Source organism: Macrobrachium rosenbergii, chromosome 31 (genome assembly GCF_040412425.1).
Source record: "Macrobrachium rosenbergii isolate ZJJX-2024 chromosome 31, ASM4041242v1, whole genome shotgun sequence".
Lineage (NCBI taxonomy): Eukaryota > Metazoa > Arthropoda > Malacostraca > Decapoda > Palaemonidae > Macrobrachium > Macrobrachium rosenbergii.
In genome coordinates, this window is record NC_089771.1 from 18,254,100 (window position 1) to 18,277,883 (window position 23,784).

Sequence of the window (23,784 nt, forward strand, 5' to 3'; positions counted from 1 at the left end):
TAAAAATTCATGAGTATTATCAAATTAAAAGATAATATATATATATATATATATATATATATATATATATATATATATATATATTTCTTTTAAAATCGCGTTTTAAACAGGGCAAAGATATGTCCACATATCTTATATATAATAAATATATATATATAGGAGAGAGAGAGAGAGAGAGAGAGAGAGAGAGAGAGAGAGAGAGAGAGAGAGAGAGAGAGAGAAGAATCGCAGGGGAAACAGACCCGACAAACATCTCAGGTTGAAGAGGTAAAGGCATGTATGTCTCTCACAAGAATCAAGTTTATTATGACAACGTTTCACATCACATGATGCCTCATCCTCAAGGCTGGAAAATTACAGACTATAAATACTTAAAACGTCACTTACGCAACGAGAAAAACTTTAAAATTTTAACATTAACAAATACAAAAATTATAAAACAAGAACTTGAAAGGAACACCTACAAAGGCAAGAGCTAAAAAGTGACTGAAAAGACAGGGAGAAAGTAAACATACGAAAGAAACCTATAACGAACGTGGAGAGTAAACAAACAGGCAATTATGCTATAAACAGTTGTGTGGACTTTGATTGGGTGTTTAGTGTTGGTACATTAGTTTTTATAAAAAGCGACTCCAACACCATCAACTTGTCGTCCTTATGGACAGATCCAATAATTTTAAAATCATTTATATCCAAGTGGGTATCACAAATCAGAGAATGGTTCGAAAAACTGGATAGTCCGGGATTGGATAACCTGTGCAACTGGTCCTAAAGCTGACACCTTGGTGGGAGCAGAAACGGACCTTGAGAAGCCTCCTCGTACACATCAACGGTAGGTTTCAGACTACATCTGGGACAGGTATATTTACATATAATGTTGGATGTCAGGAAGGGCCAGTCTGTCCTTAACTCTGAAAAATAAGAACGTATATTTAGAGGATTTAGTGAGATCAACTTCAGATTTATAGGACAATTCAAGTTGAATTAAATTTACATTTCTTTTTAAAACTTTTGTCATGTAGGAAAGGGAACTTAGCATAAATACATAATTTGGGAACGGTATATATGGGAATAGGTTGTTTCATTTAACGTAAAAAGTGCTGCTGATTTCAAGGAAGATATTCTTAAGCAGGACTCTGACCTTTTTATGGTCATTTTCGACGATGAGTCCTTGTTTACTAGTATTCCTGTTGAGGAGACGATCGAGATCATATTAACCGAACTTTTTCCATTTCCCGATTCTCTCTTTAACGGTTTTAATAGACCCTTATTTAAACAACTTTTAGAATTGGCCGTGCGGGACACGGTCTTTATTTTTAATGATTCTTGTTTCAGACAGGTGGAGGGGATGGCAATGGGAAGCCCTTTAGGGTCCTCTTCTGCCAGTGTTTTTTATGAGCTCCCCTGGAGGAGACAGTATTTGACAATTGTCGCCTTAGTTTTCACCATTTATTTTATAAAAGATATGTGGACGACATCTTTGCCCCTGTTTAAACGCGATTTAACGCAGATTCCTTTTCAGAATTCATTAATGTCCAACATCCCAACATTAGGTTTACAGTTGAGAAAGAAACTCGTAATTTTTATCATTTCTAGATTTACTGGCCACTATAGGAAGATAATGGTTTCAACCAGCATCATAGAAAAATTTTTACAGGGTTGGGCACCAATTTTTATAACTCATGTAATTTAAATTTTAAGTTGAATTCTCTCTCTCTCTACTACTCCTCCACAGGGCATATTCTCTGACTTCCAGCTGGCCAGCCTTTCATAAAGAAGTAGAGTTCTTGGCTAATTTTTGGGCAGATGTTTTCCATCCCTGTCTCATCTCTTACACAGTTGTCAAAACAATGAACAAACATAATTTGCTCTCTTTTCGTTCTTCCTTTCGGATATTGACATACACACAGACGCACACACCTATGCAAATTTCTTACGTTTTTTCTTCTCTCTCGTAATTAGATGCACACTACTAATTCAGCCGTTTCTTATTTTCACTTTATTTGTCACTTCTACTTAGTCTGAATTATCTCTCTCTCTTGCTCTCTCTGTTTCGCATTTACAAGACAAGGATAAATTATGGGAGGATTTTTGAGACTTTAGGGACATCTTTAAATGGGTTATTGGCCACAGTTGATAGGATGGGGAGACTAAGATGTTACGATAGCTTTGTCTTCTCCTGTCAAACTACCTTGTTGAGTATTGAGAAAGAAAGCGGAATCCGTGTCACAGATTCAAACACAGATTAAGGCGCCAGTGGTTGCTGCTTCTAAGGGGGTGAATTTTTGGGAGATATTCTACCTCTCGGGGTGTTTATAAACGACTTTAATGAATGCAGCATATCTGTATGGTTCTCAGGTAATTTTACTGAGAAGAATTTTGTATCAATAGTATCTTAAAAGTTGGTGTATCTGATAGGGGGTTGCTTGTGGAAATTCCAGTTAGTAACTTGAAATCGTTTCATAGTTTTACCATACAACCTTTTCCTAAAAGGTTTTATGGTTCAGTAGTATGGGAAGTATGCTACAGGAGGTTCAGGTGAGGAGACTTTAACATGTACCAGGTCTTTGGGTTAACCGTTGACATGACCGACTTACGTTATACACCACTTCCTTGCAGCACCTTATGGAATGACTTCTATGAGCCTCAACAGATACAAGTTGGATATGGGGGCCATTTATGTTACGCTTGCAGGTTTCCACGCCTGCGACTTCATGAGAGGATCCATGATCTTTTGGGAGATGTCAGGCGGGACGTCTACAAGTCGCTGTTGTTGCTGGGAGACATCTGTTCGGCGCAAAGGATTCGTGTGTGCCGCCCTCAACATGGGCTTGTGCAGTCTGTTGGAAGTCGTCTAGGATATTTGGATCATCAAGAATTCCAAGATGTGAATTCAGAGATGCATTTACAATGAACTGGTTATTGGAATAACAGTTGTATATTGAGACAAAAGAAACCTTCGTATCTAGTGCATATTTTTGTCATGATTTTTGAGCCGGCCCTACTGAACTTTTGTTATGGATATTTCTTGTACCTGGGCGAGGATGCCCAGTGGTAGGTGGGCAAAGCTCCTATAACTGATCAAGCTGACTAATCGCTGGCCTGTGAAAACAGTTTCCTGTGCAAGTGGCTTCTATGTTGATGTTGGTATTTTCCCCAGTTAGATTCAGCGGCTACCCAACGCGCCCATTCTTGGCTTCCGTTCATGACCAAGATGCGTGGGGAAAACGTGACAGATGGATGGAAGCTTTGTGACACCTGTGGGTTCAGAAGGCAGGGTTCCTTCGAACAATGAAGCTGACGGTGACGTCATGCTTCAAGGGAGGGGTTATCAAGTGACGTGCGCATACGTGCGCTCTTTAATGTGTATACTATAGAGGAACCATAGAATGGGTATTCACTTTGATTTGCGGCTGTTGTGGTTGCTGTTTGAGCTGTGTTTGTGAATAAGACAGTCACTTTGAGGACGGCTTCCCGATGGCCATCGAAATGAGTAAGATAACTCATTAACACTTGTAACTTTTTCAGACATTATGTGGAATGCCCATTTTAAGTTGCAGTGAAACCCCTCTGTTCCCTATTATGCATTTTTCCGTTTCAAGTGTTTATTTTTTATGCATCGTTTCAGGTTTTAATGTAAGCTATGTTTCTCTTAAGAGGAATTCTGGATGAGTCCTGTGAGGACGTGAATATTGGAAGTGGTGTTCTTTTTTAACATACTATATGACATTTATTTTGGTCTAGAGCAGTCATGACCTTTTTATTTTGTTTGGTGACCGGGGTGTCAGTCACTAGTATTGACTAGTATTGGTTGGTCTAGAATCACTGATTCGATTGATTGTGAGTCTGAGTTTCCTCTAGTTATGACTTCCATTTTGTGGGGTATGAGAGACTCCATTTCATGACCGTAGCTTTTGCTGAAATGCTTTCGCTAATTTTACAAATAAAGTCTAGTTTTGTATCTCAACGTTTTCATTCAGTAAGCTTTTGTTTGAGGATAGAGAGAGAGAGAGAGAGAGAGAGAGAGAGAGAGAGAGAGAGAGAGAGAGAGAGAGAGAGAGAGAGAGAGAGAGAGTTGACTAGAGAGAAATAATGTGCTGACCCAGTACTGGTGCTGCCGGCAAATCTTAGAGATATAAGATGATATGACATGTTCTCAGAACAAATAGAAGGAGTATATGACCTATCTGTCCATTAATAGGTCATAATATATATAATATATATATATATATATATATATATATATATATATAAATAATATATATGTGTGTGCAACTACAACATAATGTATATGTATAGAATATATACATATATATTTTATATATAATATATATATATATATATATATATATATATATATATGCATATATATATATTATGCATATATATATATATTCTAGAAATTCATGACTGTTCTGTTACTTATGTTGTAGCTGGAGCAAATTTTATTTTTATTCCTCCTTAACCATTTAAGTTTTAAATGGAATAATGAGATAATATACCACGATTGATGAAAGTACTGAGCCTTTGTGAGTTTCTTTGACCCATACCCTGTTGTATACACACATACATACATACATACATACATTCATATATATAAATATATATATATTATATATATATATATATTATATATATATATATATATATATATATATATATATACATATATATATATATATATATATATATATATATATATATATATATATATAATGTTCATTTTTCTCAATGAAGTAGCTCTCCTTCGCAGCGATAGTCATCAACTGATTTGCCTAGTACTCATCTAGTTTAAAGGTCTCATGGTGGAACTAAGGTCAAATCTTCATCTTGATTATGAAGGATGAGAATTTTGCCCATAACCTTTTTTTTTTTTTTAACTTACAATACTTCTTCTAGTCATGAGTTTTTTTTTTTAATCTTTTCTTCGGGGAAGTTTTCACTGTCATGCAAGAGACCTTCCTGGGCACTGATTAATCTTGCCTTTTTCCTGCCGATGAGTCTTCAAACTGCTGTTCAAATAGTGTTGGTGTTTAAAGTTAATATCTCTACTCTCTTCACTTTTAATTTTGTTTATTATTCAGTGCCTTTATTACTATGGACGACGAAGATATGTATGGAAAAAATACTACTACAAGAGAACCGACACAAATATCTTTGCTTAAAAATTTGTAGATTTTTCCAATGATATTGATGCATAACAACAGAAAAATATTTGGCGAATGATTGGAGAGAAAAATGAATTTAAAGGAAATTTCATTTGAGCTTTCTAAAACAGCAGTTTTCACTTTTTACAAAAGCAGTTGTAAAACTTCTAGTTTTATTTTAAAGTATACTGGAAAAACCTCTACATTTTAATTGTTTCGTAGAGAAAAAAAAATTACAACTGGTTTTTTTTTCTTAGAATTCTCTACATATGAGAGAACTGCTGCATAGACCTATAGATCAAAATTCTGTTCATCTTCGTGAGAACACACTGAAAGACACTTGTCGCCACGGCATATCTAGATCATGTTAACATTCAGCATCAGATCAGCTTTGCATTGTAAGTCTGCGGTTGTACAGACTTTCAATTTGTCATTAAAGTGCAAACCAAGAGGGCCTTATGCTCCTTTGGCTTCCTGAGGAGGCATGTGAAATAACGTCTACAGTCCCGTGGATGGGCAAATATTCCAGCGGGCTTTGGGCATTTAAATTCACATTCTTCAACTGGAGGAACCTTCTTCTTCTGGAAGACTTCGCTTGACGAACCTTCTCCTGAAGACTCTTCAGTTGGCCACTTGGAGGCTGAGCTTAGTTGGAGCTGGAGGAACTTCTGTTGGTAATTCGTTACAAGGTTTGCCGTCTGGAGTTAGATATTTTCCAGTTTCACAAGAAACTGACCTGGGAAATCGCAAGTCAAAATATGCTGGTTCCAGATTAATCCTTCTGGGCAACTCATGACTGCAGGTCCTGCAGGGGCGCACTGGCGAACTTAGAACAGTCAGAAGGATGTTGAAAGTAAGCTCTAACTTACGGGGATGACACATCCTTCTATCAAACCACTAGTTTCGCCAACACGGATGACTGTTGGAAAGATACTTTTATTAGTTAATAAGCGAGACGTCGCAATGTCCACATCATCCCAAAGCTGAATGAACTTCATCTTAGGATCATGACGCTAAAGTTTGAAATTGTCAGAATAGTCCTATGAACGACCTGAAAACTTATTTAATACAGCGGAACCACAAAAAAGTAGTTTTTAATATTCTTCAGATGGCCGTACATAGGATGTATTAAATGTTCGGATAAAAATAAAATAGTGAATGCTGTCAACTCTTCTAAATCTGAATATTACAGAAAAAGAAGCCATCTTAACTCACCGATTATGTTTAAGAGATTTCTTCCGAAATGTCAGATTTTATAACGTCCTTCCACATTGAAAGTATAAATAAACATGAGGGTAAAATAGAAAACAAACTGAAAAATATTACCTTTTGCATGGGAACCACCAAACGCCAATGCAACAATCACGAACAGTGATGTCTTCAAACAACTCATTTTGCTCTGTTTTGCCGTCTTGTTCGCTCAGTTGGATGGGAGAGACGAAGTCAGGCAGCTGAATACTAGATTCGCTCTCCTGACTGGGACAGTAAAGTCCCCTCAATGAGTTATATACTCGAAGGTTTGGTTATTTCTGAGTTGAGGTCAAAAAGGGCATGTTTGATTTTCATGAAACGGGCCTAAGAATTAAAAACTATAAGCGATTATCACTTATCATCACTTCTTGACAACTTATCCGACAGATACAATTAATCAATCAATCACTTATGGCTTTCGTTTGTTACGTAATCGTTATAAAGATTAAAGTGATGACTTTCAGTTTTTCTCGTTTATTAACAAATGACAAGCCATAAGGTGATTCATTATTAACTTGTTCTTAATCGATAATTAAAGACGTGCTTACTCAGTAAATCAAAGCAGTTTTTAAATTCTTGGGCCCGTTAAATCAAAGCGGTTTAATCCCTGTACTGACGTCAGAAATGCCCAAACCTTCAGTATAAATTCCGTTGAGGGGACTTTATTGTCACAGTCAGGAGAGCGAATCCAGTATTCAGCTGCCTGACTTCGTCTATCCCATCCACTTGAGCCAACAAGACCGGGCAAAATTAGAGCAAAATGGGTTGTTTGAAGACATCACTGTTCGTGATTGTTGCATTGGCGTTTGGTGGTTTCCATGCACAAGGTAAATTTTAAAGTTTGTTTTCTATTTTGCCCTCATGTTTATTTATGCTTTCCAGTATTAGGACGTTATAAATCTGATATTTCAGAAGGATCTCTTAAACATAATAGGTGAGTTAAGATGGCTTCTTTTCTGTAAAACTCCAGATTTAGAATCGTAGACAGCACTCTCTATTTTATTTCTTATCAGAATATTTAATACATCTTATGTACGACCATCTAAAGAATATAAAAATTACTTTTTTTTTTATGCTTCTGCTGTATTAAATAAGCTTTCAAATCGTTCATAGAACTATGTTGACAATTTTAAACATTAGCGTCATAATCCTAAAGTTCATTTCAGCTTTGGGATGATGTGGACATTATGACGTCTCGCTTTATTAACTAATAAAAAGTATCTTTCAACAGTCACCGGTGTTGGCGAAACTAGTGGTGTGATAGAAGGATGTGTGTCATCCCCGTAAGTTAGAGCTACTTTCAACATCCTTCTGTTGTTCTAAGTTCATACAGTGCCCTGCAGGACCTGTAGCCGCGAGTTGCCAAGAAGGATTAATCTGGAACCAGCATATTTTGACTTGCATGATTTCCCAGGTCAGCTTTCTTGTGAAACTGGAAAATACCTAACCCAGACAGCAAACCTTGTAACGAATTACCAACTGAGTCTCCTACTCAGCCAACTGAAGAGTCTTCAGGAGAAGGTTGTCAAGTGAAGAGTCTTCAGAAGAAGAAGGTTCCTCAGTTGAAGAATGTGAATTTAAATACCCAAAGGCCGCTGGAATATTTGCCCATCCACGGGACTGTAGACGTTATTTCACATGCCTCCTCAGGAAGCCAAAGGAGCATAAGTACCCTCTTGGTTGGTACTTTAATAACAAATTGAAAGTCTGTACAACCGCAGACTTGGCTAAATGCAAAGCTGATCCTGATGCTGAATGTTAACATGATCTAGATATGCCGTGGCGACAAGTGTCTTTTGTATGTTCTTGCAAGATTAATGAATTTTTGATCTATAGATTCTTAGCAGTTCTCCTGATATGTACAGAATTTAAGAAAAACCATTGTAATTTTTTTCTAGGAAACAAGTAAAAAATGTAGAGTTTTTCCATATACTTTTGCGGGTAATGAAAACTAGAAGTTTTACAACCGCTTTTATAAAGTGAAAACTGCTATTCTGGCCAAACTCAAAATAAAATTTCACGAAATTCATTTTTTCTCAATCATCTGCCAATTATTTTTCTGTTGTTATGCATCAATAATTGTTCATTAGAAAAATCTACAAATTTTTAAGCAAGATATTTGTGTCGGTTCTCTTGCGGTAGTATTTTTCCATACATATCTTCGTCGTCCATAGTAATAAGGCATGAATAATAAACAAATTAAAAATGAAGAGAGTAGAGATATTAATTTTAAGCATAACACTATTTGAAACAGTAGTTTAAAACAATCAGCAGGAAAAAGCAAGATTAATCAGTATCCAGAAAGGCCCTTGCATGACAGTATAAAACTCCCTGGAGGAAAGATTAAAAAAAATTCCATTAAAGGTATAAGTTACAACAGGATATGGCCAAAAAACCCTTCATGAAAAATCAAGAAAGGCTGACCTTAGTACTTTCAAACTGAGTACTAGACAAATCAATTGATGATTACTAATGTAGGCTATTATCTCATTATTCCATTTATATATATATATATAATTATATATATATATATATATATATGAAGAATGTATGTATGTATGTATCATGTATAACAGGGTATGGGTACTCACAAAAACCAGTACATTCACCAATCATGGTATATTATCTCATTATTCCATTTAAAACTTAAATGATTAAGGCAAAAATAAAAATTTATCCATCTAGCATAAATATATACATATGCATTTCTAGAATATATATATATATATATATATATATATATATATATATATATATATATATATATATATATATAATGTGTGTGTGTGTGTGTGTATATATATTATAGGAATTCTATATACTATTCTGTTACTTATGTTGTAGCACACAACAAGTTTTATTTTATTATCCTCCTTAACCATTCAAGTTTTAGATGGGATAATGAAATAATATACGATTTGAAGGACAGATACTATTGTGGAGTTTCTTTGTTGAGAACAATGTCATATCATTCTATCTCTAAGATTTGTCTCTGGCCTCTCTCTCTCGTTATTTCTCTCTCTCTCTCTCTCTCTCTCTCTCTCTCTCTCTCTCTCTATCCTCAAACAAAGGCTTAGTGAATGAAAACATGAGATACAAAACTAGACTTTATTTGTAAAATTAGCGAAAGCATTTCAGCAAAAGCTATGGTCATGAAATGGAGTCTCTCATACCCCACAAAAATGGAATTCATAACTAGAGGAAACTCAGACTCACAATCAGTCGAATCAGTGATTCTAGACCAACCAATACTAGTGACTGACACCCCGGTCACCAAACAAAATAAAAAGGTCATGACTGCTCTAGACCAAAATAAATGTCCTAAAGTATGTTAAAAAAGAACACCACTTCCAGTATTCACGTCCTCACAGGACTCATCCAGAATTTATTTTAAGAGAAACATAGCTTACATTAAATCCTGAAACGATGCATAAAAAATAAACACTTAAAACTGAAAAATGCATAATAGAGAAATGAGGGGTTTCACTGCAACGTAAAATGGGTATTCCACATAATGTCTGAAAAAGTTACAAGCGTTAATGAGTTATCTTACTCACATTCTGTGGCCATCGGGAAGCCGTCCCTCAAAGTGGCTGTCTTATTCACAAACACAGCTCAAAAGAGCAATCACACCAACCGCAAATCAAATTGAATACCAATTCTATGGTTCCTCTATAATATACACATAACAGAGCGCACGTATGCACACGTCCACTTGATAACCCCTCCCTTGAAGCGTGCCGTCACTGTCAGGTTCAGTGTTCGAAGGAACCCTGCCTTCTGAACCCACAGATATCAGAAAGGTTCCATCCATCTGTCACGTTTTCCCCATGCACCTTGGTCATGACCGGAAGCCATGAATGAGCGCGTTGGCTACCTGCTGTCTCTAACTGCGGAAAATACCAACATCAACATAGAAGCCATTTGTGCAGGAAACTATGCTTTCACAGGCCAGCAATTAGTCAGCTTGATCAGTTATAGGAGCTTTGCCCACCTACCACTGGGCATCCTCGCCCAGGTACAACAAATATCCATAACAAAAAAGTTCAGTAGGGGCCGGCTCAAAAATCATGACAAAAAATATGCACTAGATACGAAGGTTTCTTGTCTCGTATGCACAACTGTTATTCCAATAACCAGTTCATTGTAAAATGCATCTCTTCACATCTTGAATTCTTGATGATCCAAATATCCTAGACGGCTTCCGACAGACTGCACAAGCCCATGTTGAGGGCGGCGCACACGAATCCTTTGCGCCGAACAGATGTCTCTCAGCAACAACAGCGACTTGTAGACGTCCTGCCTGACATCTCCCAAAAGATCATGGATCCTCTCATGAAGTCGCAGGCGTAGAAACATGCAGGCATAACATAAATGGCCGTATATCCAACTTGTATCTGTTGAGGCTCATAGAAGTCATTCCATAAGGGTGCCGAGGAAGCGGGTGTATAACGTAAGTCCAGTCATGTCAACGGTCAACCCAAAAGGTACATAGTCTCCTCACTATCCCATACTATTACTGAACCATAAAAACCTCTACAGAACAGGTTGTATGATAAAAATATGAAACTATTTCAAGTTACTAACTGGAATTTCCAGCAACCCCCTATCAGATACACCAACTTTTAAGATACTATTGATAAAAATTCTTCTGAGAAAAATTACCAGATACAGATGCATTCATTAAAGTCGTTTATAAACACCTGAGAGGTAGAATATCTCCCAAAATTCGCCCCCTTAGAAGCAGCAACCACTGCCTCAATCTGTGTTTGAATCTCCGATGACACGCATTCCACTTCTTTCTCAGTATTCAACAGGTAGTTTGACAGGAAGACAAAGCTATCGTAACATCTTAGTCTCCCCATCCTATCAACTGTGACTAATAACCCATTTAAAGATGTCCTAAAGTCTCAAAACCCTCCTGTAATTTATCATACTGTCTTGTAAAGTCACGAGTTTTACCTGGCTAGCAAATACTGGCCGATTCTCACTAATTAGCAATTGACATACTAGCAATCGATCCTATGAGCTCCATTGCCAATGGCGCAGCCTCTTACTCCTTCAAGAAGAGATCTGAAGAGAAAGACCTAAATTTAGGCAAAAGTCTTCTTAATCCTATCCCTAAACCCTAACCACTGTAGCATTAAGGGAAAAATAAGACAGATTTATTCCAATATTCAAAAAAATGAGAGAGTTTACTCTGGGATGCATCAAATTAAACCTATATCCTCAAACTCTATAGAAGAAGAACGTCAGACAACAGCCACAAGGTCTTTCATAGGTGTAACACCCGGGCTAACTCTCACTGAAATTGTGTATGACCCCAAAGTCATGAAACAAAAGCATAATACATATATATATATAATATATATATATATATATATATATATACATATATATATACATATATATATATTGTTTATACAATATATATATATATATACAGAGAGAGAGAGAGAGGGAGAGAGAGAGAGAACTGTTGAGGAGAGAAAATTGGGGAAACAGAGACAAACATCTCAGGTTGAAAGGGTAAAGCATGTTTGTCTCTCACAGAATCAAGTTTATTATGAAATGGCTGGCCAGCTGGAAAATTAAGACTATCAGAGCTTAAAACGTCACTTATATATGAAAAACTTTTAAAATTTTAAACTTACAAATAAAAAATTACAAAACAAGTGGAACACCTACAAAGGCAAAGAGCTAAAAAGTGACTGAAAAGAGAGGAGAAATAAACATACGAAAGAAACTTCAATTGGAGGGAAGTAAACAAAAAATTTTAAAGTTGTGTGGACTTTGATTGGGTGTTTAGTGTTAAATTAGTTTTTGGCTGCAACACCATCAACCTCGGCCTTAAGATCAATAATTTTAAAATCATTTATATGATGCAAATCAGAGAATGGTTTGAAACTGGATAGTCCATTTAATCTTCCTATGACACCTTGGTGAAAGCAGAAATGATAAAAGTACATCCAACATAGGTTCCCAGACTACATCTGGGACTGTAAATATAATGTTGGATGTTGGACATCTGTCTTAACTCTGAAAAAATGAGAACGTAATTTGGTTAAAGATCTTCAGATTTAAACAGGAATTAAATTAAATTCACACATTTCTTTTAAAAAGATGTAGGAAAGGAACCAGCATAAATCTTTTATAAAATAAATGGTTGTTTCATTTAACGTAAAAAGTAAGGCTGACAATTGTCAAGGATGACCTTTTTATGGTCTTTCGAGGAGTCCTTGTTTAAAAATATCCTGTTGCGAAGATAGAGACATATTAAGGGAACTTTTCCATTTCCCGATTCCCTTTAACTCAACACCGTGTCTTATTTTTAATGATTCTTGTTTCAGAAGGTAAAGAAACCTTTAGGTCCCCTTCGCAATATTTTTTATGAGCTCCTGGAGGAGACAGTATTTAAAAATTGTCGTTGTTTTCACCATTTATTTTTAAAAGATATGGGTCTATCTTAAAACTGTTTAAACGCGAGAGAATTCCTTTTCAGAATTCATTAATGTCCAACATCCCAACATTAGGTTTACAGTTGAGAAAGAAACTCTAACTTTTATCATTTCTAGATTTGGGCCACTCAACAGGAACCAGCACTAGAAAAATTCACAGGGTTGGGACTCATCATGTAATTTAAAAGTTGATTCTCTCTCTCATAACTCCTCCACTGTTTTCATAGTCTCTGACTTCCAGCTGGAGCCTTTCATAAAATAGAGTTCTTGCTAATTTTTCCCGCAACAGTTGTTTTCCATTTTCCACGAGTACTTAAATGCTCGAAACAAAAATTAAACAACCTATTCCCATATATACCGTTCCCAAATTATGTATTTATGCTAAGTTCCCTTTCCTACATGACAAAAGTTTTAAAAAGAAATGTGTGAATTTAATTTAATTCATCATGAATTGCCAGCTGTAAATCTGAAGTTGATCTCACTAAATCCTCTAAATATACGTTCTTATTTTTTCAGAGTTAAGGACAGACTGAGCCCTTCCTTGACATCCAACATTATATGTAAATATACCTGTCCCAGATGTAGTCTGGGAACCTACGTTGGATGTACGAGGAGGCTTCTCAAGGTCCGTTTCTGCTCCCACCAAGGTGTCAGCTTTAGGACGGGTTGCAGATTATCCAATCCCGGACTATCCAGTTTCCGGAACCATTCTCTGATTTGTGGTACCCACTTGGATATAAATGATTTTAAAATTATTGATCTGCCCATAAGGACGACGAGTTGATGGTGTTGGAGTGCTTTTTATAAAAACTAATGTACCAACACTAAACACCCAATCATCGTCCACACAACTGTTTATAGCATAATTGCCTGTTTGTTTACTCTCACGTTCGTTATAGGTTTCTTTCGTATGTTTTATTTTCTCCCTGTCTTTTCAGTCACTTTTTAGCTCTTGCCTTGGTAGGTGTTCCTTTCAAGTTCTTGTTTTATAATTTTTGTATTTGTTAATGTTAAAATTTTTAAAAGTTTTTCCCGTTATATAAGTGACGTTTTAAGTATTTATAGTCTGTAATTTTCCATTTTCCAGCCTTGAGGATGAGGCATCATGTGATGTGAAACGTTGTCATAATAAACTTGATTTCTTGTGAGAGAGACATACATGCCTTTACCTCTTCAACCTGATATATCGTGTATATATATATATATATATATATATATATATATATATATATATATATATATATATATATATATATATATATATATGTATATGTTAGAAACAATCGTTTGTCCATTGTTCCTTGAAGTGATTGTTGCCTCCTTTTTGTTTTTGTGTTTTTCTTGCTGGCGAGCTGTCGTCTGGTGAATGGCGTCGAACTTCGTCAGTCAGGTTCATGTTAGCAAGTCAGATTCGCAGCGCAACGAGCCAGGTTCTGGAGGGGCAGATCGACCGATGGTCCAAGGTAGCGGCAGCAGGTCAATCGTACCTGCGAGTCAGGTCCTGGCAGCAGAGCAGCGGAGAGTTTGTTGAGGACGAGATGGTTGCCGTGTCGGCTCTGTCGTCGTCGTAATTGGAGGAGGACGTCAGTACGTTTCTTGCGGACGAGATGGTTGCCGTGTCGGCTCTGTCATGATCGTCGGTACTGGGGAGGACGTCTTCGCTGGCGGAGGATGAGATGGTTGTCGTGTCGGCTCTGTCTTAGTTGTCCTGCAGTGTTCTGTCGAGCAGTTGGTGGAATTTGGTGTCTTCTACAGGAGTTCGTCTGATTGCCTTCATCTTTCTTGACAGCTGGGTCTATCGTGTTATCTCTAATATGAGATTGATGTGTTTATCAGTATTTCCCTGAGTGATTTTATAATATTGCATTAAAGTTTATTTATTAAGATTGTTTATGCTGCTTTGTATTTGTTTATGTATTATATTGGATTGTATTAATTAATTTTTGCTGCTCTTGTATTTGTTTGTTTTTATGTATTACACTGCCTGTATTAATTAATCAGGTTGCTGATCTTGTATTTATTGTTTGTTTTTATGTATTCAGCCTGCTATTAAGGAGTCTATTCTTAGATTTTTATGAATATTTTTAAATTTAAAAAATGGTTAAACCGCCAGAGTGGAAAAGACATGAGCAACACCTTCGTTATCACGTGACCTAAGCATTTTTAGTATTAAAATTTATCAGGTTTTCAGTCCTTTTTGGCTTGAGAGGTAAGGCTGACGGTTTGGCCCTAATGACTATTGTCATTTTTTTTATTCGCCTAATTTATTCATTATTTTGATTTTTATATCACCCTTATCTCCTATATCTGGCAGTGTCTATATAACAATGGCTTCTTCCTTGGTGAATGCGTGGTAGGAACAGGGTTATACCATATACGTTGAAAAGCGGGTGGTGGGACACTTTTACTCTGAGCAATTTTTCCTTTATTTGCAGTGTTTTGCTGTCTTTTTTTACATCCAGTAACTCTAAATACAATCTATATACTTTCACCTTCAAAAAAGAATGCTCTGATTGATGAAATGAATAAAGGATGATGAAAAAAAGCATGAGAAAGTTCATTATATCAAATCTCGGTTAGATAAAATAGTGTCAGGTATTAAGTGCAAGGTACAAAATTGCAGAGGTAAAGTTTGGTAAATTCTCTGCCAAAGATGGATATTGATATTTTAATGAAGTGCCAATCGTGTAGGTTTACAGTTAAGTGCCCTAGCAAAACTAAAGCTAATGGAAAACTCAAGAACCATCAATTGGAGTGAGATAAATATTGAAATTGAAACACAACTTTGGCTATGAGAAATTCAACCTAACACATCTGTTTGGCACAAGTGAAAGTATAGAAGAAGTTCTTCAAGAGGCAAAAACTTGAAAATCAAACTCCAAAGACCAAACAAGTGAAAAAAACATTGAAAATGAGTCAAGAATATCAGCCTGGTATAGCTACTAAACTTCTAGTTTCTTTAGTTTCAAAAAAAGGCAACAATGAATCAGGTGGTACTTGATGATACCCTCGCCTGGAGGAATAATAACCCTTTTATAGGGAAGGGGGTGACCTGGAGGGAGTGAAATCAACAAAATAATGCTCTTACGATCGTTAAATTTTTTCCCATGAGTGCAAAAAACCACTTGTTGATCTCCACGTAGTTTTCTCAGTTTTCACTTTTGCGACTTCAAAGCATAAACTACATTTTATTTTTATGCCAATTTTAAAGTTAAATATACCATTGGAAAGAAGAGAAAGAAAGACGTCGAAGAATATTTATTTGAGGCTAGATTTTTCTTAGGTTGACGAGGAACCGGTGATCCTCCAAATTATACAAATTTGGGGATGAATCCCCTCAGCCTTTATCAAAAAAAGGAAAAGAAGGAATAAAACTCTTCCAATTATTTTTTCATACTGTGATAACTTTCTGTCCATAAATGCAGAGGCAATAGTCTAAAAATGAAGGAAATGGAATCATTTTAATTTTTTTATTTATTTTATTTTTAATAAAATCCAAAATAATCATCCGATCACTCTCAAATTTTCTGGAAAATCACCTTATATATATGATAACATATAAAAATTCCATAAAAGTCGGAACATTATTTCTATGTAAACAAAACGCTCCTAAGAAAGACAAATTTTGCTGCTCAAATGTTAATTTATACAGAGTTTAAATTGCTTGTATTTTGCTGTCCTTTAGTAATTAATTCATTTACGGTAATGTTCATTTCATTATTTTAAATTAAACTAAACCTACTGAACCTGACTCACTGTAAATATGTACATAACTAACTTGTAATAAATTAATTTTAAGGTAACTTTTTGGTTTAGTTCTCCTCCCTCCTTTGTTTGTCACCTCTCGTCAGTCATTACAGCCCAATTGCTTGTTTTTTTTTAAAGAACCTGACGATCTCGAGAGGCGAGATCGTAACAATATATATATATATATATATATTTATATATGAATTTTCTATCACACCACCATGACATTTTATATACAAACATTATAAGCTACAACAATGTCGTTTAATACCCAGATCGCGCTACTTCGGGAGTATCGCCGAAGGGGAATTATAAATGATAAATGGGTTGGTACCTAAGTGACTCAAACACTCGACCTTACCCCCGAACGACTTCCAGTCGACGTTCAAAACCACTGAGCCACTGGAAAAAGAGATATGAGTTAATCCCGACTCTGACGCTCTAATACCCGTTGAGTGCGGGGATTTGCAGCTGTCATGGTGGGGGTGGGGAAGCACGTAGCTCTTTTTATGATTTATATCACATCAACATGATTTGTATACAGACATTAAGCTACAAATGTCGTTTGATATCCAATTCACACTACTTCAGGAATATTATAGAAGTGGAATTATAAAGGATATTGGATTGGTACCTACAGTAAGTGTCTCGAACGCTCGACAGTACCCTCCAACGACTTCCAGTCAACATTCATAACCATTGAGCCATCAAGAGAGGCATAAGTTAATGCTGAATCTGTCATACTGATAACCGTTGAGTGTGGGGATCTGTACTTAGTGTCAACATCAACCCAACCCCACCATGATAGGTGATTGGTACATTTGGAACATGTAGCTCATTTTATAAATTTTTATCACATTACTGTGATTTATGTACAAACATTAATCTAAAAATGTCTTTTTTTATCCAATTCTCCCTACTTCGGGAATATCACCAAAGGGGAATTATAAGTGATAAATGGATAGGTACCTAAGCGACTCGAACACTCGACAGTACCCTCAAATGACTTCCAGTCAACATTCATTTGATTTTTCAGCCCTTCTCACCCCCATTCCTATCGTGGCTGAACTTGGACTTCAGGGGCATCAGGAGTGTCACTGTTCATCTCAGCGGCCTCGAAAACTATGGATTAGACACTAATATCTGTCGTTTTCGTTATTTTTATATGTCACCCCCTTCCCACCCCAACCCCACAGTATTCTTTTCCAGATAGTAAGTCATATGTATACCAAGTTTGATTGAAATTGCTCAATGCATTTCAGAGTTTTGCTGGAACATACACATACACACATACATACATCCATTTATATATATGTATATATATACACAATATATATAATATATATATATATATATATATATATATATATATATATATAATGTATGCATCATTTTAATCCTCTCCAAACATTAAGTCACAAATACCTCTCTGTATTTTATTTCTCTCTCTTGGGAATAACTTTACACCAAAAAAAAATGTATATATATATATATATAAATTATATATATATATATATATATATATATATATATATATATATATATATATATATTACATATACACACACATATATATATATATATATATATATACACACACACACATATATATATATATATACACATAAAGTACGTCTGCTCCAGGCAGGATTCAAATTTAGTCCTTTTTGGGTGTAATACAGGGATGACAGTGAAATTATTCGTTTAGCCAGTAAGAGATATGTAAAGTGATTTCGACTTTGTCCTACTTATTCCCGTGGAATTCAGACCCTGTACTTAAAGTCAACTGATTCCCATCATCATGAGTGAGTGCAAAGCTTATAAAAAATGACTATGTATGTTTGACAGGTTATCTGTTTCACAAATAACTTTATACTTTCAAATATCAAGCCTTAAAGGACAGAAGGACATTAGCCTGGGCCAGGATTCAACCTTATAACTTTTTTTATTTAATAGAGGGATGGCAGTAACGTTGTTCGTTAAGCCATTAAAAGAATTACAAGTTGATTTTAACTCTCCTTTATTATAGTACTAGCTGACCAACCCGGCGCTGCCCAGGAAAACTTTGAATGACAACCAATAAACTCTCTCTCTCTCTCTCTCTCTCTCTCTCTCTCTCTCTCTCTCTCTCTCTCCTCTCTCTCTCTCTCTCCTGTTAAGATAGTTGATTCAGTTTATTGCCCAACATTTTTAATCCCTTTTTATATTTCACCCCCTTCTCACCCCCCCTTTCCTATTGGACTGAACGTGGACTTAAATGGCATCAGGAGTGTCACTATTCATCTGTGATTTTGAAACTGCTTCTGGATTAGATACTAATATCTGTCGTTTCCAGTAATTTCTTGATGTCACCTTTCCCACTCCCTAACCCACCCCTAAGCCTTTAGGGTTTATGCAGTTATAACAATGATTTTACCAATTCAGTCAAGAGAAATAAGATTTAATTCCAACAATTGTTGTACATATTCTTAATGATATTAGGTTCCATATTGGAGTCGAAGTCGACCCTTCACCATGAGAGCTGAGTGCTGTTTTGTAAACATGCGGCTATAGATTGTTGATAGAATGTCAGTTTTGCCCATGACTTTTCTATATTTTCAAATACAAAGCCAGAGGTACCCTCAAGTATAGAATTCATTTTGCCTTGGGACCATAACCTAACGAAAATTATAAAGAAGCACTGCAACCCTGGCAGGATTCGAACCTTTGCTTTCTTTTTTTAGGTAAACTCGGTGATTACATTGACTTTATCGATTCATCCATAAAGATAAATAAAGGCAAATGCCACGAAGGAAAGAGTGAAACAACCGCTCCGTTGTTTCCTTTTCCATCATGGCATTTGCCTTTGTTTATCTTTATTTATCTTCGTGATTCAGTTATACGTCAATAAAGATATACGTTGATTTCGATTCGGAAATTATATTCCTGTTTGATTCATGCCTATATATGTATAATGAACTGGCGTCTTAAACAACAATTTTATTCTTTCAAATTTCAGGCTACAAATAACTTTAAATATGAAATTCATTTTACCTTCACTCAAAGAGAATTTTGTATGATGAAAAAGTCAGTCCTGCCCAGGATTACTTTTATCCGTCTGTCAAACCGAAAAGGCATAGGTTCGAATTTGGCAGGTTGGTGTACTTTTCATTTAAAATTCCCTTCGGGTGATGATATTCCAGAGGCATAGTCAGTTCTGTATTAACGGGTATATGTGAGTTTATATAAATGGACATATATATATATATATATATATATATATATATATATATATATATATATATATATATACATATGTTATATATAGATAGTGATATATGAAATAGGGAATTACTCCAGGAAACATAGCCAGAGGAAGACGGACAAATCCACACATCGCTAGGCTGTCTTTATTTTTTTATCTTATAGCTAACGCCTTCTGTAATTATCTACTGAATTACATCCTTCAGGGGCTGTATATGCAAGATAAAAAAATAATATATACAATCTTAGAATACATTTAAAACATTACAGTGAGAATGAAACAAATAAGAATAAAAACACAACCAACTTAGAGGTGAAACAGTAGGGAACTAAATGGAAATAAACCACCACAGTAAGGAGTTAAGCTAAATACAATTGACCAGTAGATGTATGAGTATTTAAGGATGGTACAAGTTGTTTTATAAGTACCGATTCTAAGATTGTTAAATCTTGAGGGTTGGCAGTACGACCGATGACACTAAAATCTTTGTTCTCAGTGTAGGTTTTACATTGTTTTGAATGGTTCCTGATATTGGAGTGCTCTGGGTTCGAGATTCTGCTAAAACAACTTATACCATCCTTAAATACTCATACATCCGCTGGTCAATTGTATTTAGCTTAACTCCTTACTGTGATGGTTTCTTTCCATTTAGTTCCTTACTGTCTCACCTCTAGGTTGGTTGTCTTTTTTTTTTTCATTCTTATTTATTTCATTCTTACTGTAATGTTTTAAATGTATTCTAAGACTGTACTTATAATTGTTTTTTTTTTTATCTTTTCTTATGCACAGCCCTGAAGATGTAATTCGGTAGATAATTACGAAACGTTGGCTATAAAATAAAAAAAAAAGACAGCCTATTGATGTCTGGTTTCAAGTCTGTCTTCTCTTGATATATATATATATATATATATATATATATATATATATATATATATATGTATATATATATATATATATATATATATATATATATATATATATATATATATATATATATATATATATATATGCGTGTCTCGTGCTGCGTGCTCCTTCCTTAGGCTAGACGCTCCGGGAAGTTGCATATCCTCCCCATTCTGTGCAAACTCATTTTGGAATGAGGTTTGAAGCTGATGGTCAGCTCAGATGTTCAAGGAGCCCAGGTACCAAGAAAATTTTGTATGTCTTAATAATCACCCATCCGAATAATGACCACAACTAACTTTTGTTGATTGGGAGACTGGCCTAGATGTGTGTATATATATATATATATATATATATATATATATATATATATATATATATATATATATATATATATATATATATATATAATATATATATATATATATATATATATATATATATATATATATATATATATTTATTTTATTTATTTAAATATATATACACTCCATTTTGGGATAAAAGTACTTGTATCACCCCTATCTCTAACATGGTTGTGACTACCACAGTTGACTAACATCTAGATTCTAAGATCACTGGTTAGGTGACAAGAGGCATATTAAATATTCCAGGGAACCGGTTGAATCATAATATATAATAATATAAACGTGTGTGGACATGTAACGGTCCTTTAAAAGCAAAACATAATGTAACAGATCAAAACACAGGTCACCCAGTACATTCCTCAGAGTTAAGTGACCAGCAAAAAGTTCTCGTTTAGCAACAGCAGGTGAAAATACTTTGAAAATTCCCAAAGATTATGAAGCAATTTCCCTAAATTCCTTAACCCCAAAACTGATTAAAGTCATCGGGGTTCGTTTTTTTCGGCAATATTATTATATATAGAGATAGATAAGCTGTTAGGCACACGAACCTACCTCCAACTTTTGTTTCTAATCAGATAATTGGAAAACTGGGCTTAACGGATTTTTCAGAGTGTTTTTCATCCCCAGTGTTGACGTCAGAGTCAGTTGTCCTTCTTGTATATAAATTCTGTTGGGGAGAATACGTTGTCATTGTCAGGAGTGTGAATACAGCATTCAACTTCCTGATTTCGTCCCCCGTTTGACTGAACAAGAACCAGAAGGAGCACAAAAGAGCAACATGGGTTCTTTGAGATCACTCTTTGTAATCGCTGTTTTGGCGTTGACTGGTTCCTCTGCAAAAGGTAACATTTTCTGTTTTTTTCTGTTCTTTCCTGCTTTTCATTTTAAGTATAGTTATATTCATCTCTGATTCAATTATGGAAAGCAGCTGTAAAATGTGGTAGTTGGGAAGAAATCTCTTAGGCATAACAGTTCGCTTACAGATAGTGGCTTCTGTAAAACTCAGATTGAGAGGTGTGGGAAGCAATCATTATGCTATTCACTCTGAAATAAGTATATTATCTTCTCTATTATCTACTAGGTACAGCATATTCGCTTAAGTAATTATTTATCATATTTATATTCATAATATGTAACAACTTCTTTAGCTGAATTTCAAAGTTACTCCTTTTTCTCTGTTCTCACATCACCTATTCTCAGCCGATGTTGCAGTTGCATGAAATAGATTTCTAATCATTCAGAAAATTGTTTTGATGCTGAACAGTCATACGCCTAAGATGGAGTTCATTTTACGTAGATCATAAATTAATCTGAGTATTTCTCCAACAGTCATCCGTGTTGGCCAGACAAGTAGCGTGATAGATGGATGTGTCATCAAGTGTAATTTAGGAGCTTACCTTCAACATCCTTCTGACTGTTCTAAGTTCATACAGTGTGGCCCTACAGGACCTTCAGTCTTGAATTGCCCAAGTGGCTTAATCTGGAACCAACATATTTTGACCTGTACTTTAACCCATTCAGTTTCTTGTGAAACTGGAAAATATCTAACTCCAGACGGCAAACCTTGTAACGAATTACCAACAGAAGTTCCTCCTACTCAGGCACCAACCACAAAGGCTCCAACTCAGCCTCCAACAGAAGAGCCAAAACCAGAGCCAACCACTAAAGCTCCAACTCAGCCTCCAACAGAAGAGCCAAAACCAGAGCCAACCACTAAAGCTCCAACTCAGCCTCCAACAGAAGAGCCAAAACCTGAGCCAACTACCAAAGCCCCAACTCAGCCTCCAACAGAAGAGCCAAAACCTGAACCAACCACTAAAGCTCCAACTCAGCCTCCAACAGAAGAGCCAAAACCTGAACCAACCACTAAAGCTCCAACTCACCCTCCAACAGAAGAGCCAAAACCTGAGCCAACCACTAAAGCCCCAACTCAGCCTCCAACAGAGGAGCCAAAACCTGAACCAACCACTAAAGCTCCAACTCAGCCTCCAACAGAAGAACCAAAACCTGAACCAACCACTAAAGCTCCAACTCAACCTCCAACAGAAGAGCCAAAACCTGAACCAACTACTAAAGCTCCAACTCAACCTCCAACAGAAGAGCCAAAACCAGAGCCAACCACTAAAGCTCCAACTCACCCTCCAACAGAAGAGCCAAAACCTGAACCAACCACTAAAGCTCCAACTCAGCCTCCAACAGAAGAACCAAAACCTGAACCAACCACTAAAGCTCCAACTCAACCTCCAACAAAAGAGCCAAAACCTGAACCAACTACTAAAGCTCCAACTCAACCTCCAACAGAGGAGCCAAAACCAGAGCCAACCACTAAAGCTCCAACTCACCCTCCAACAGAAGAGCCAAAACCCGAGCCAACCACTAAAGCTCCAACTCAGCCTCCAACAGAAGAGCCAAAACCTGAACCAACCACTAAAGCTCCAACTCAACCTCCAACAGAAGAGCCAAAACCTGAACCAACCACTAAAGCTCCAACTCAGCCTCCAACAGAAGAGCCAAAACCTGAACCAACCACTAAAGCTCCAACTCAGCCTCCAACAGAAGAGCCAAAACCAGAGCCAACCACTAAAGCCCCAACTCAGCCTCCAACAGAAGAGCCAAAACCTGAACCAACCACTAAAGCTCCAACTCAGCCCCCAACAGAAGAGCCA

At 36.0% G+C, this 23,784-nt stretch overlaps 1 protein-coding gene across 1 annotated transcript in view; it reads left to right on the top strand.

Moving 5' to 3' along the window:
* LOC136855300 (uncharacterized) overlaps nucleotides 1-23,784 on the top strand; it is a 70,100-nt gene that overhangs the window by 37,421 nt on the left and 8,895 nt on the right. Inside the window, 4 exon segments of the mRNA XM_067132204.1 lie at nucleotides 2,620-2,838; nucleotides 7,281-7,332; nucleotides 21,788-21,960; nucleotides 22,448-23,784. The exon segment at nucleotides 22,448-23,784 is cut by the window's right edge and continues 391 nt beyond it. Of these exon segments, the coding sequence (XP_066988305.1) occupies nucleotides 2,620-2,838; nucleotides 7,281-7,332; nucleotides 21,788-21,960; nucleotides 22,448-23,784 (1,781 nt within the window).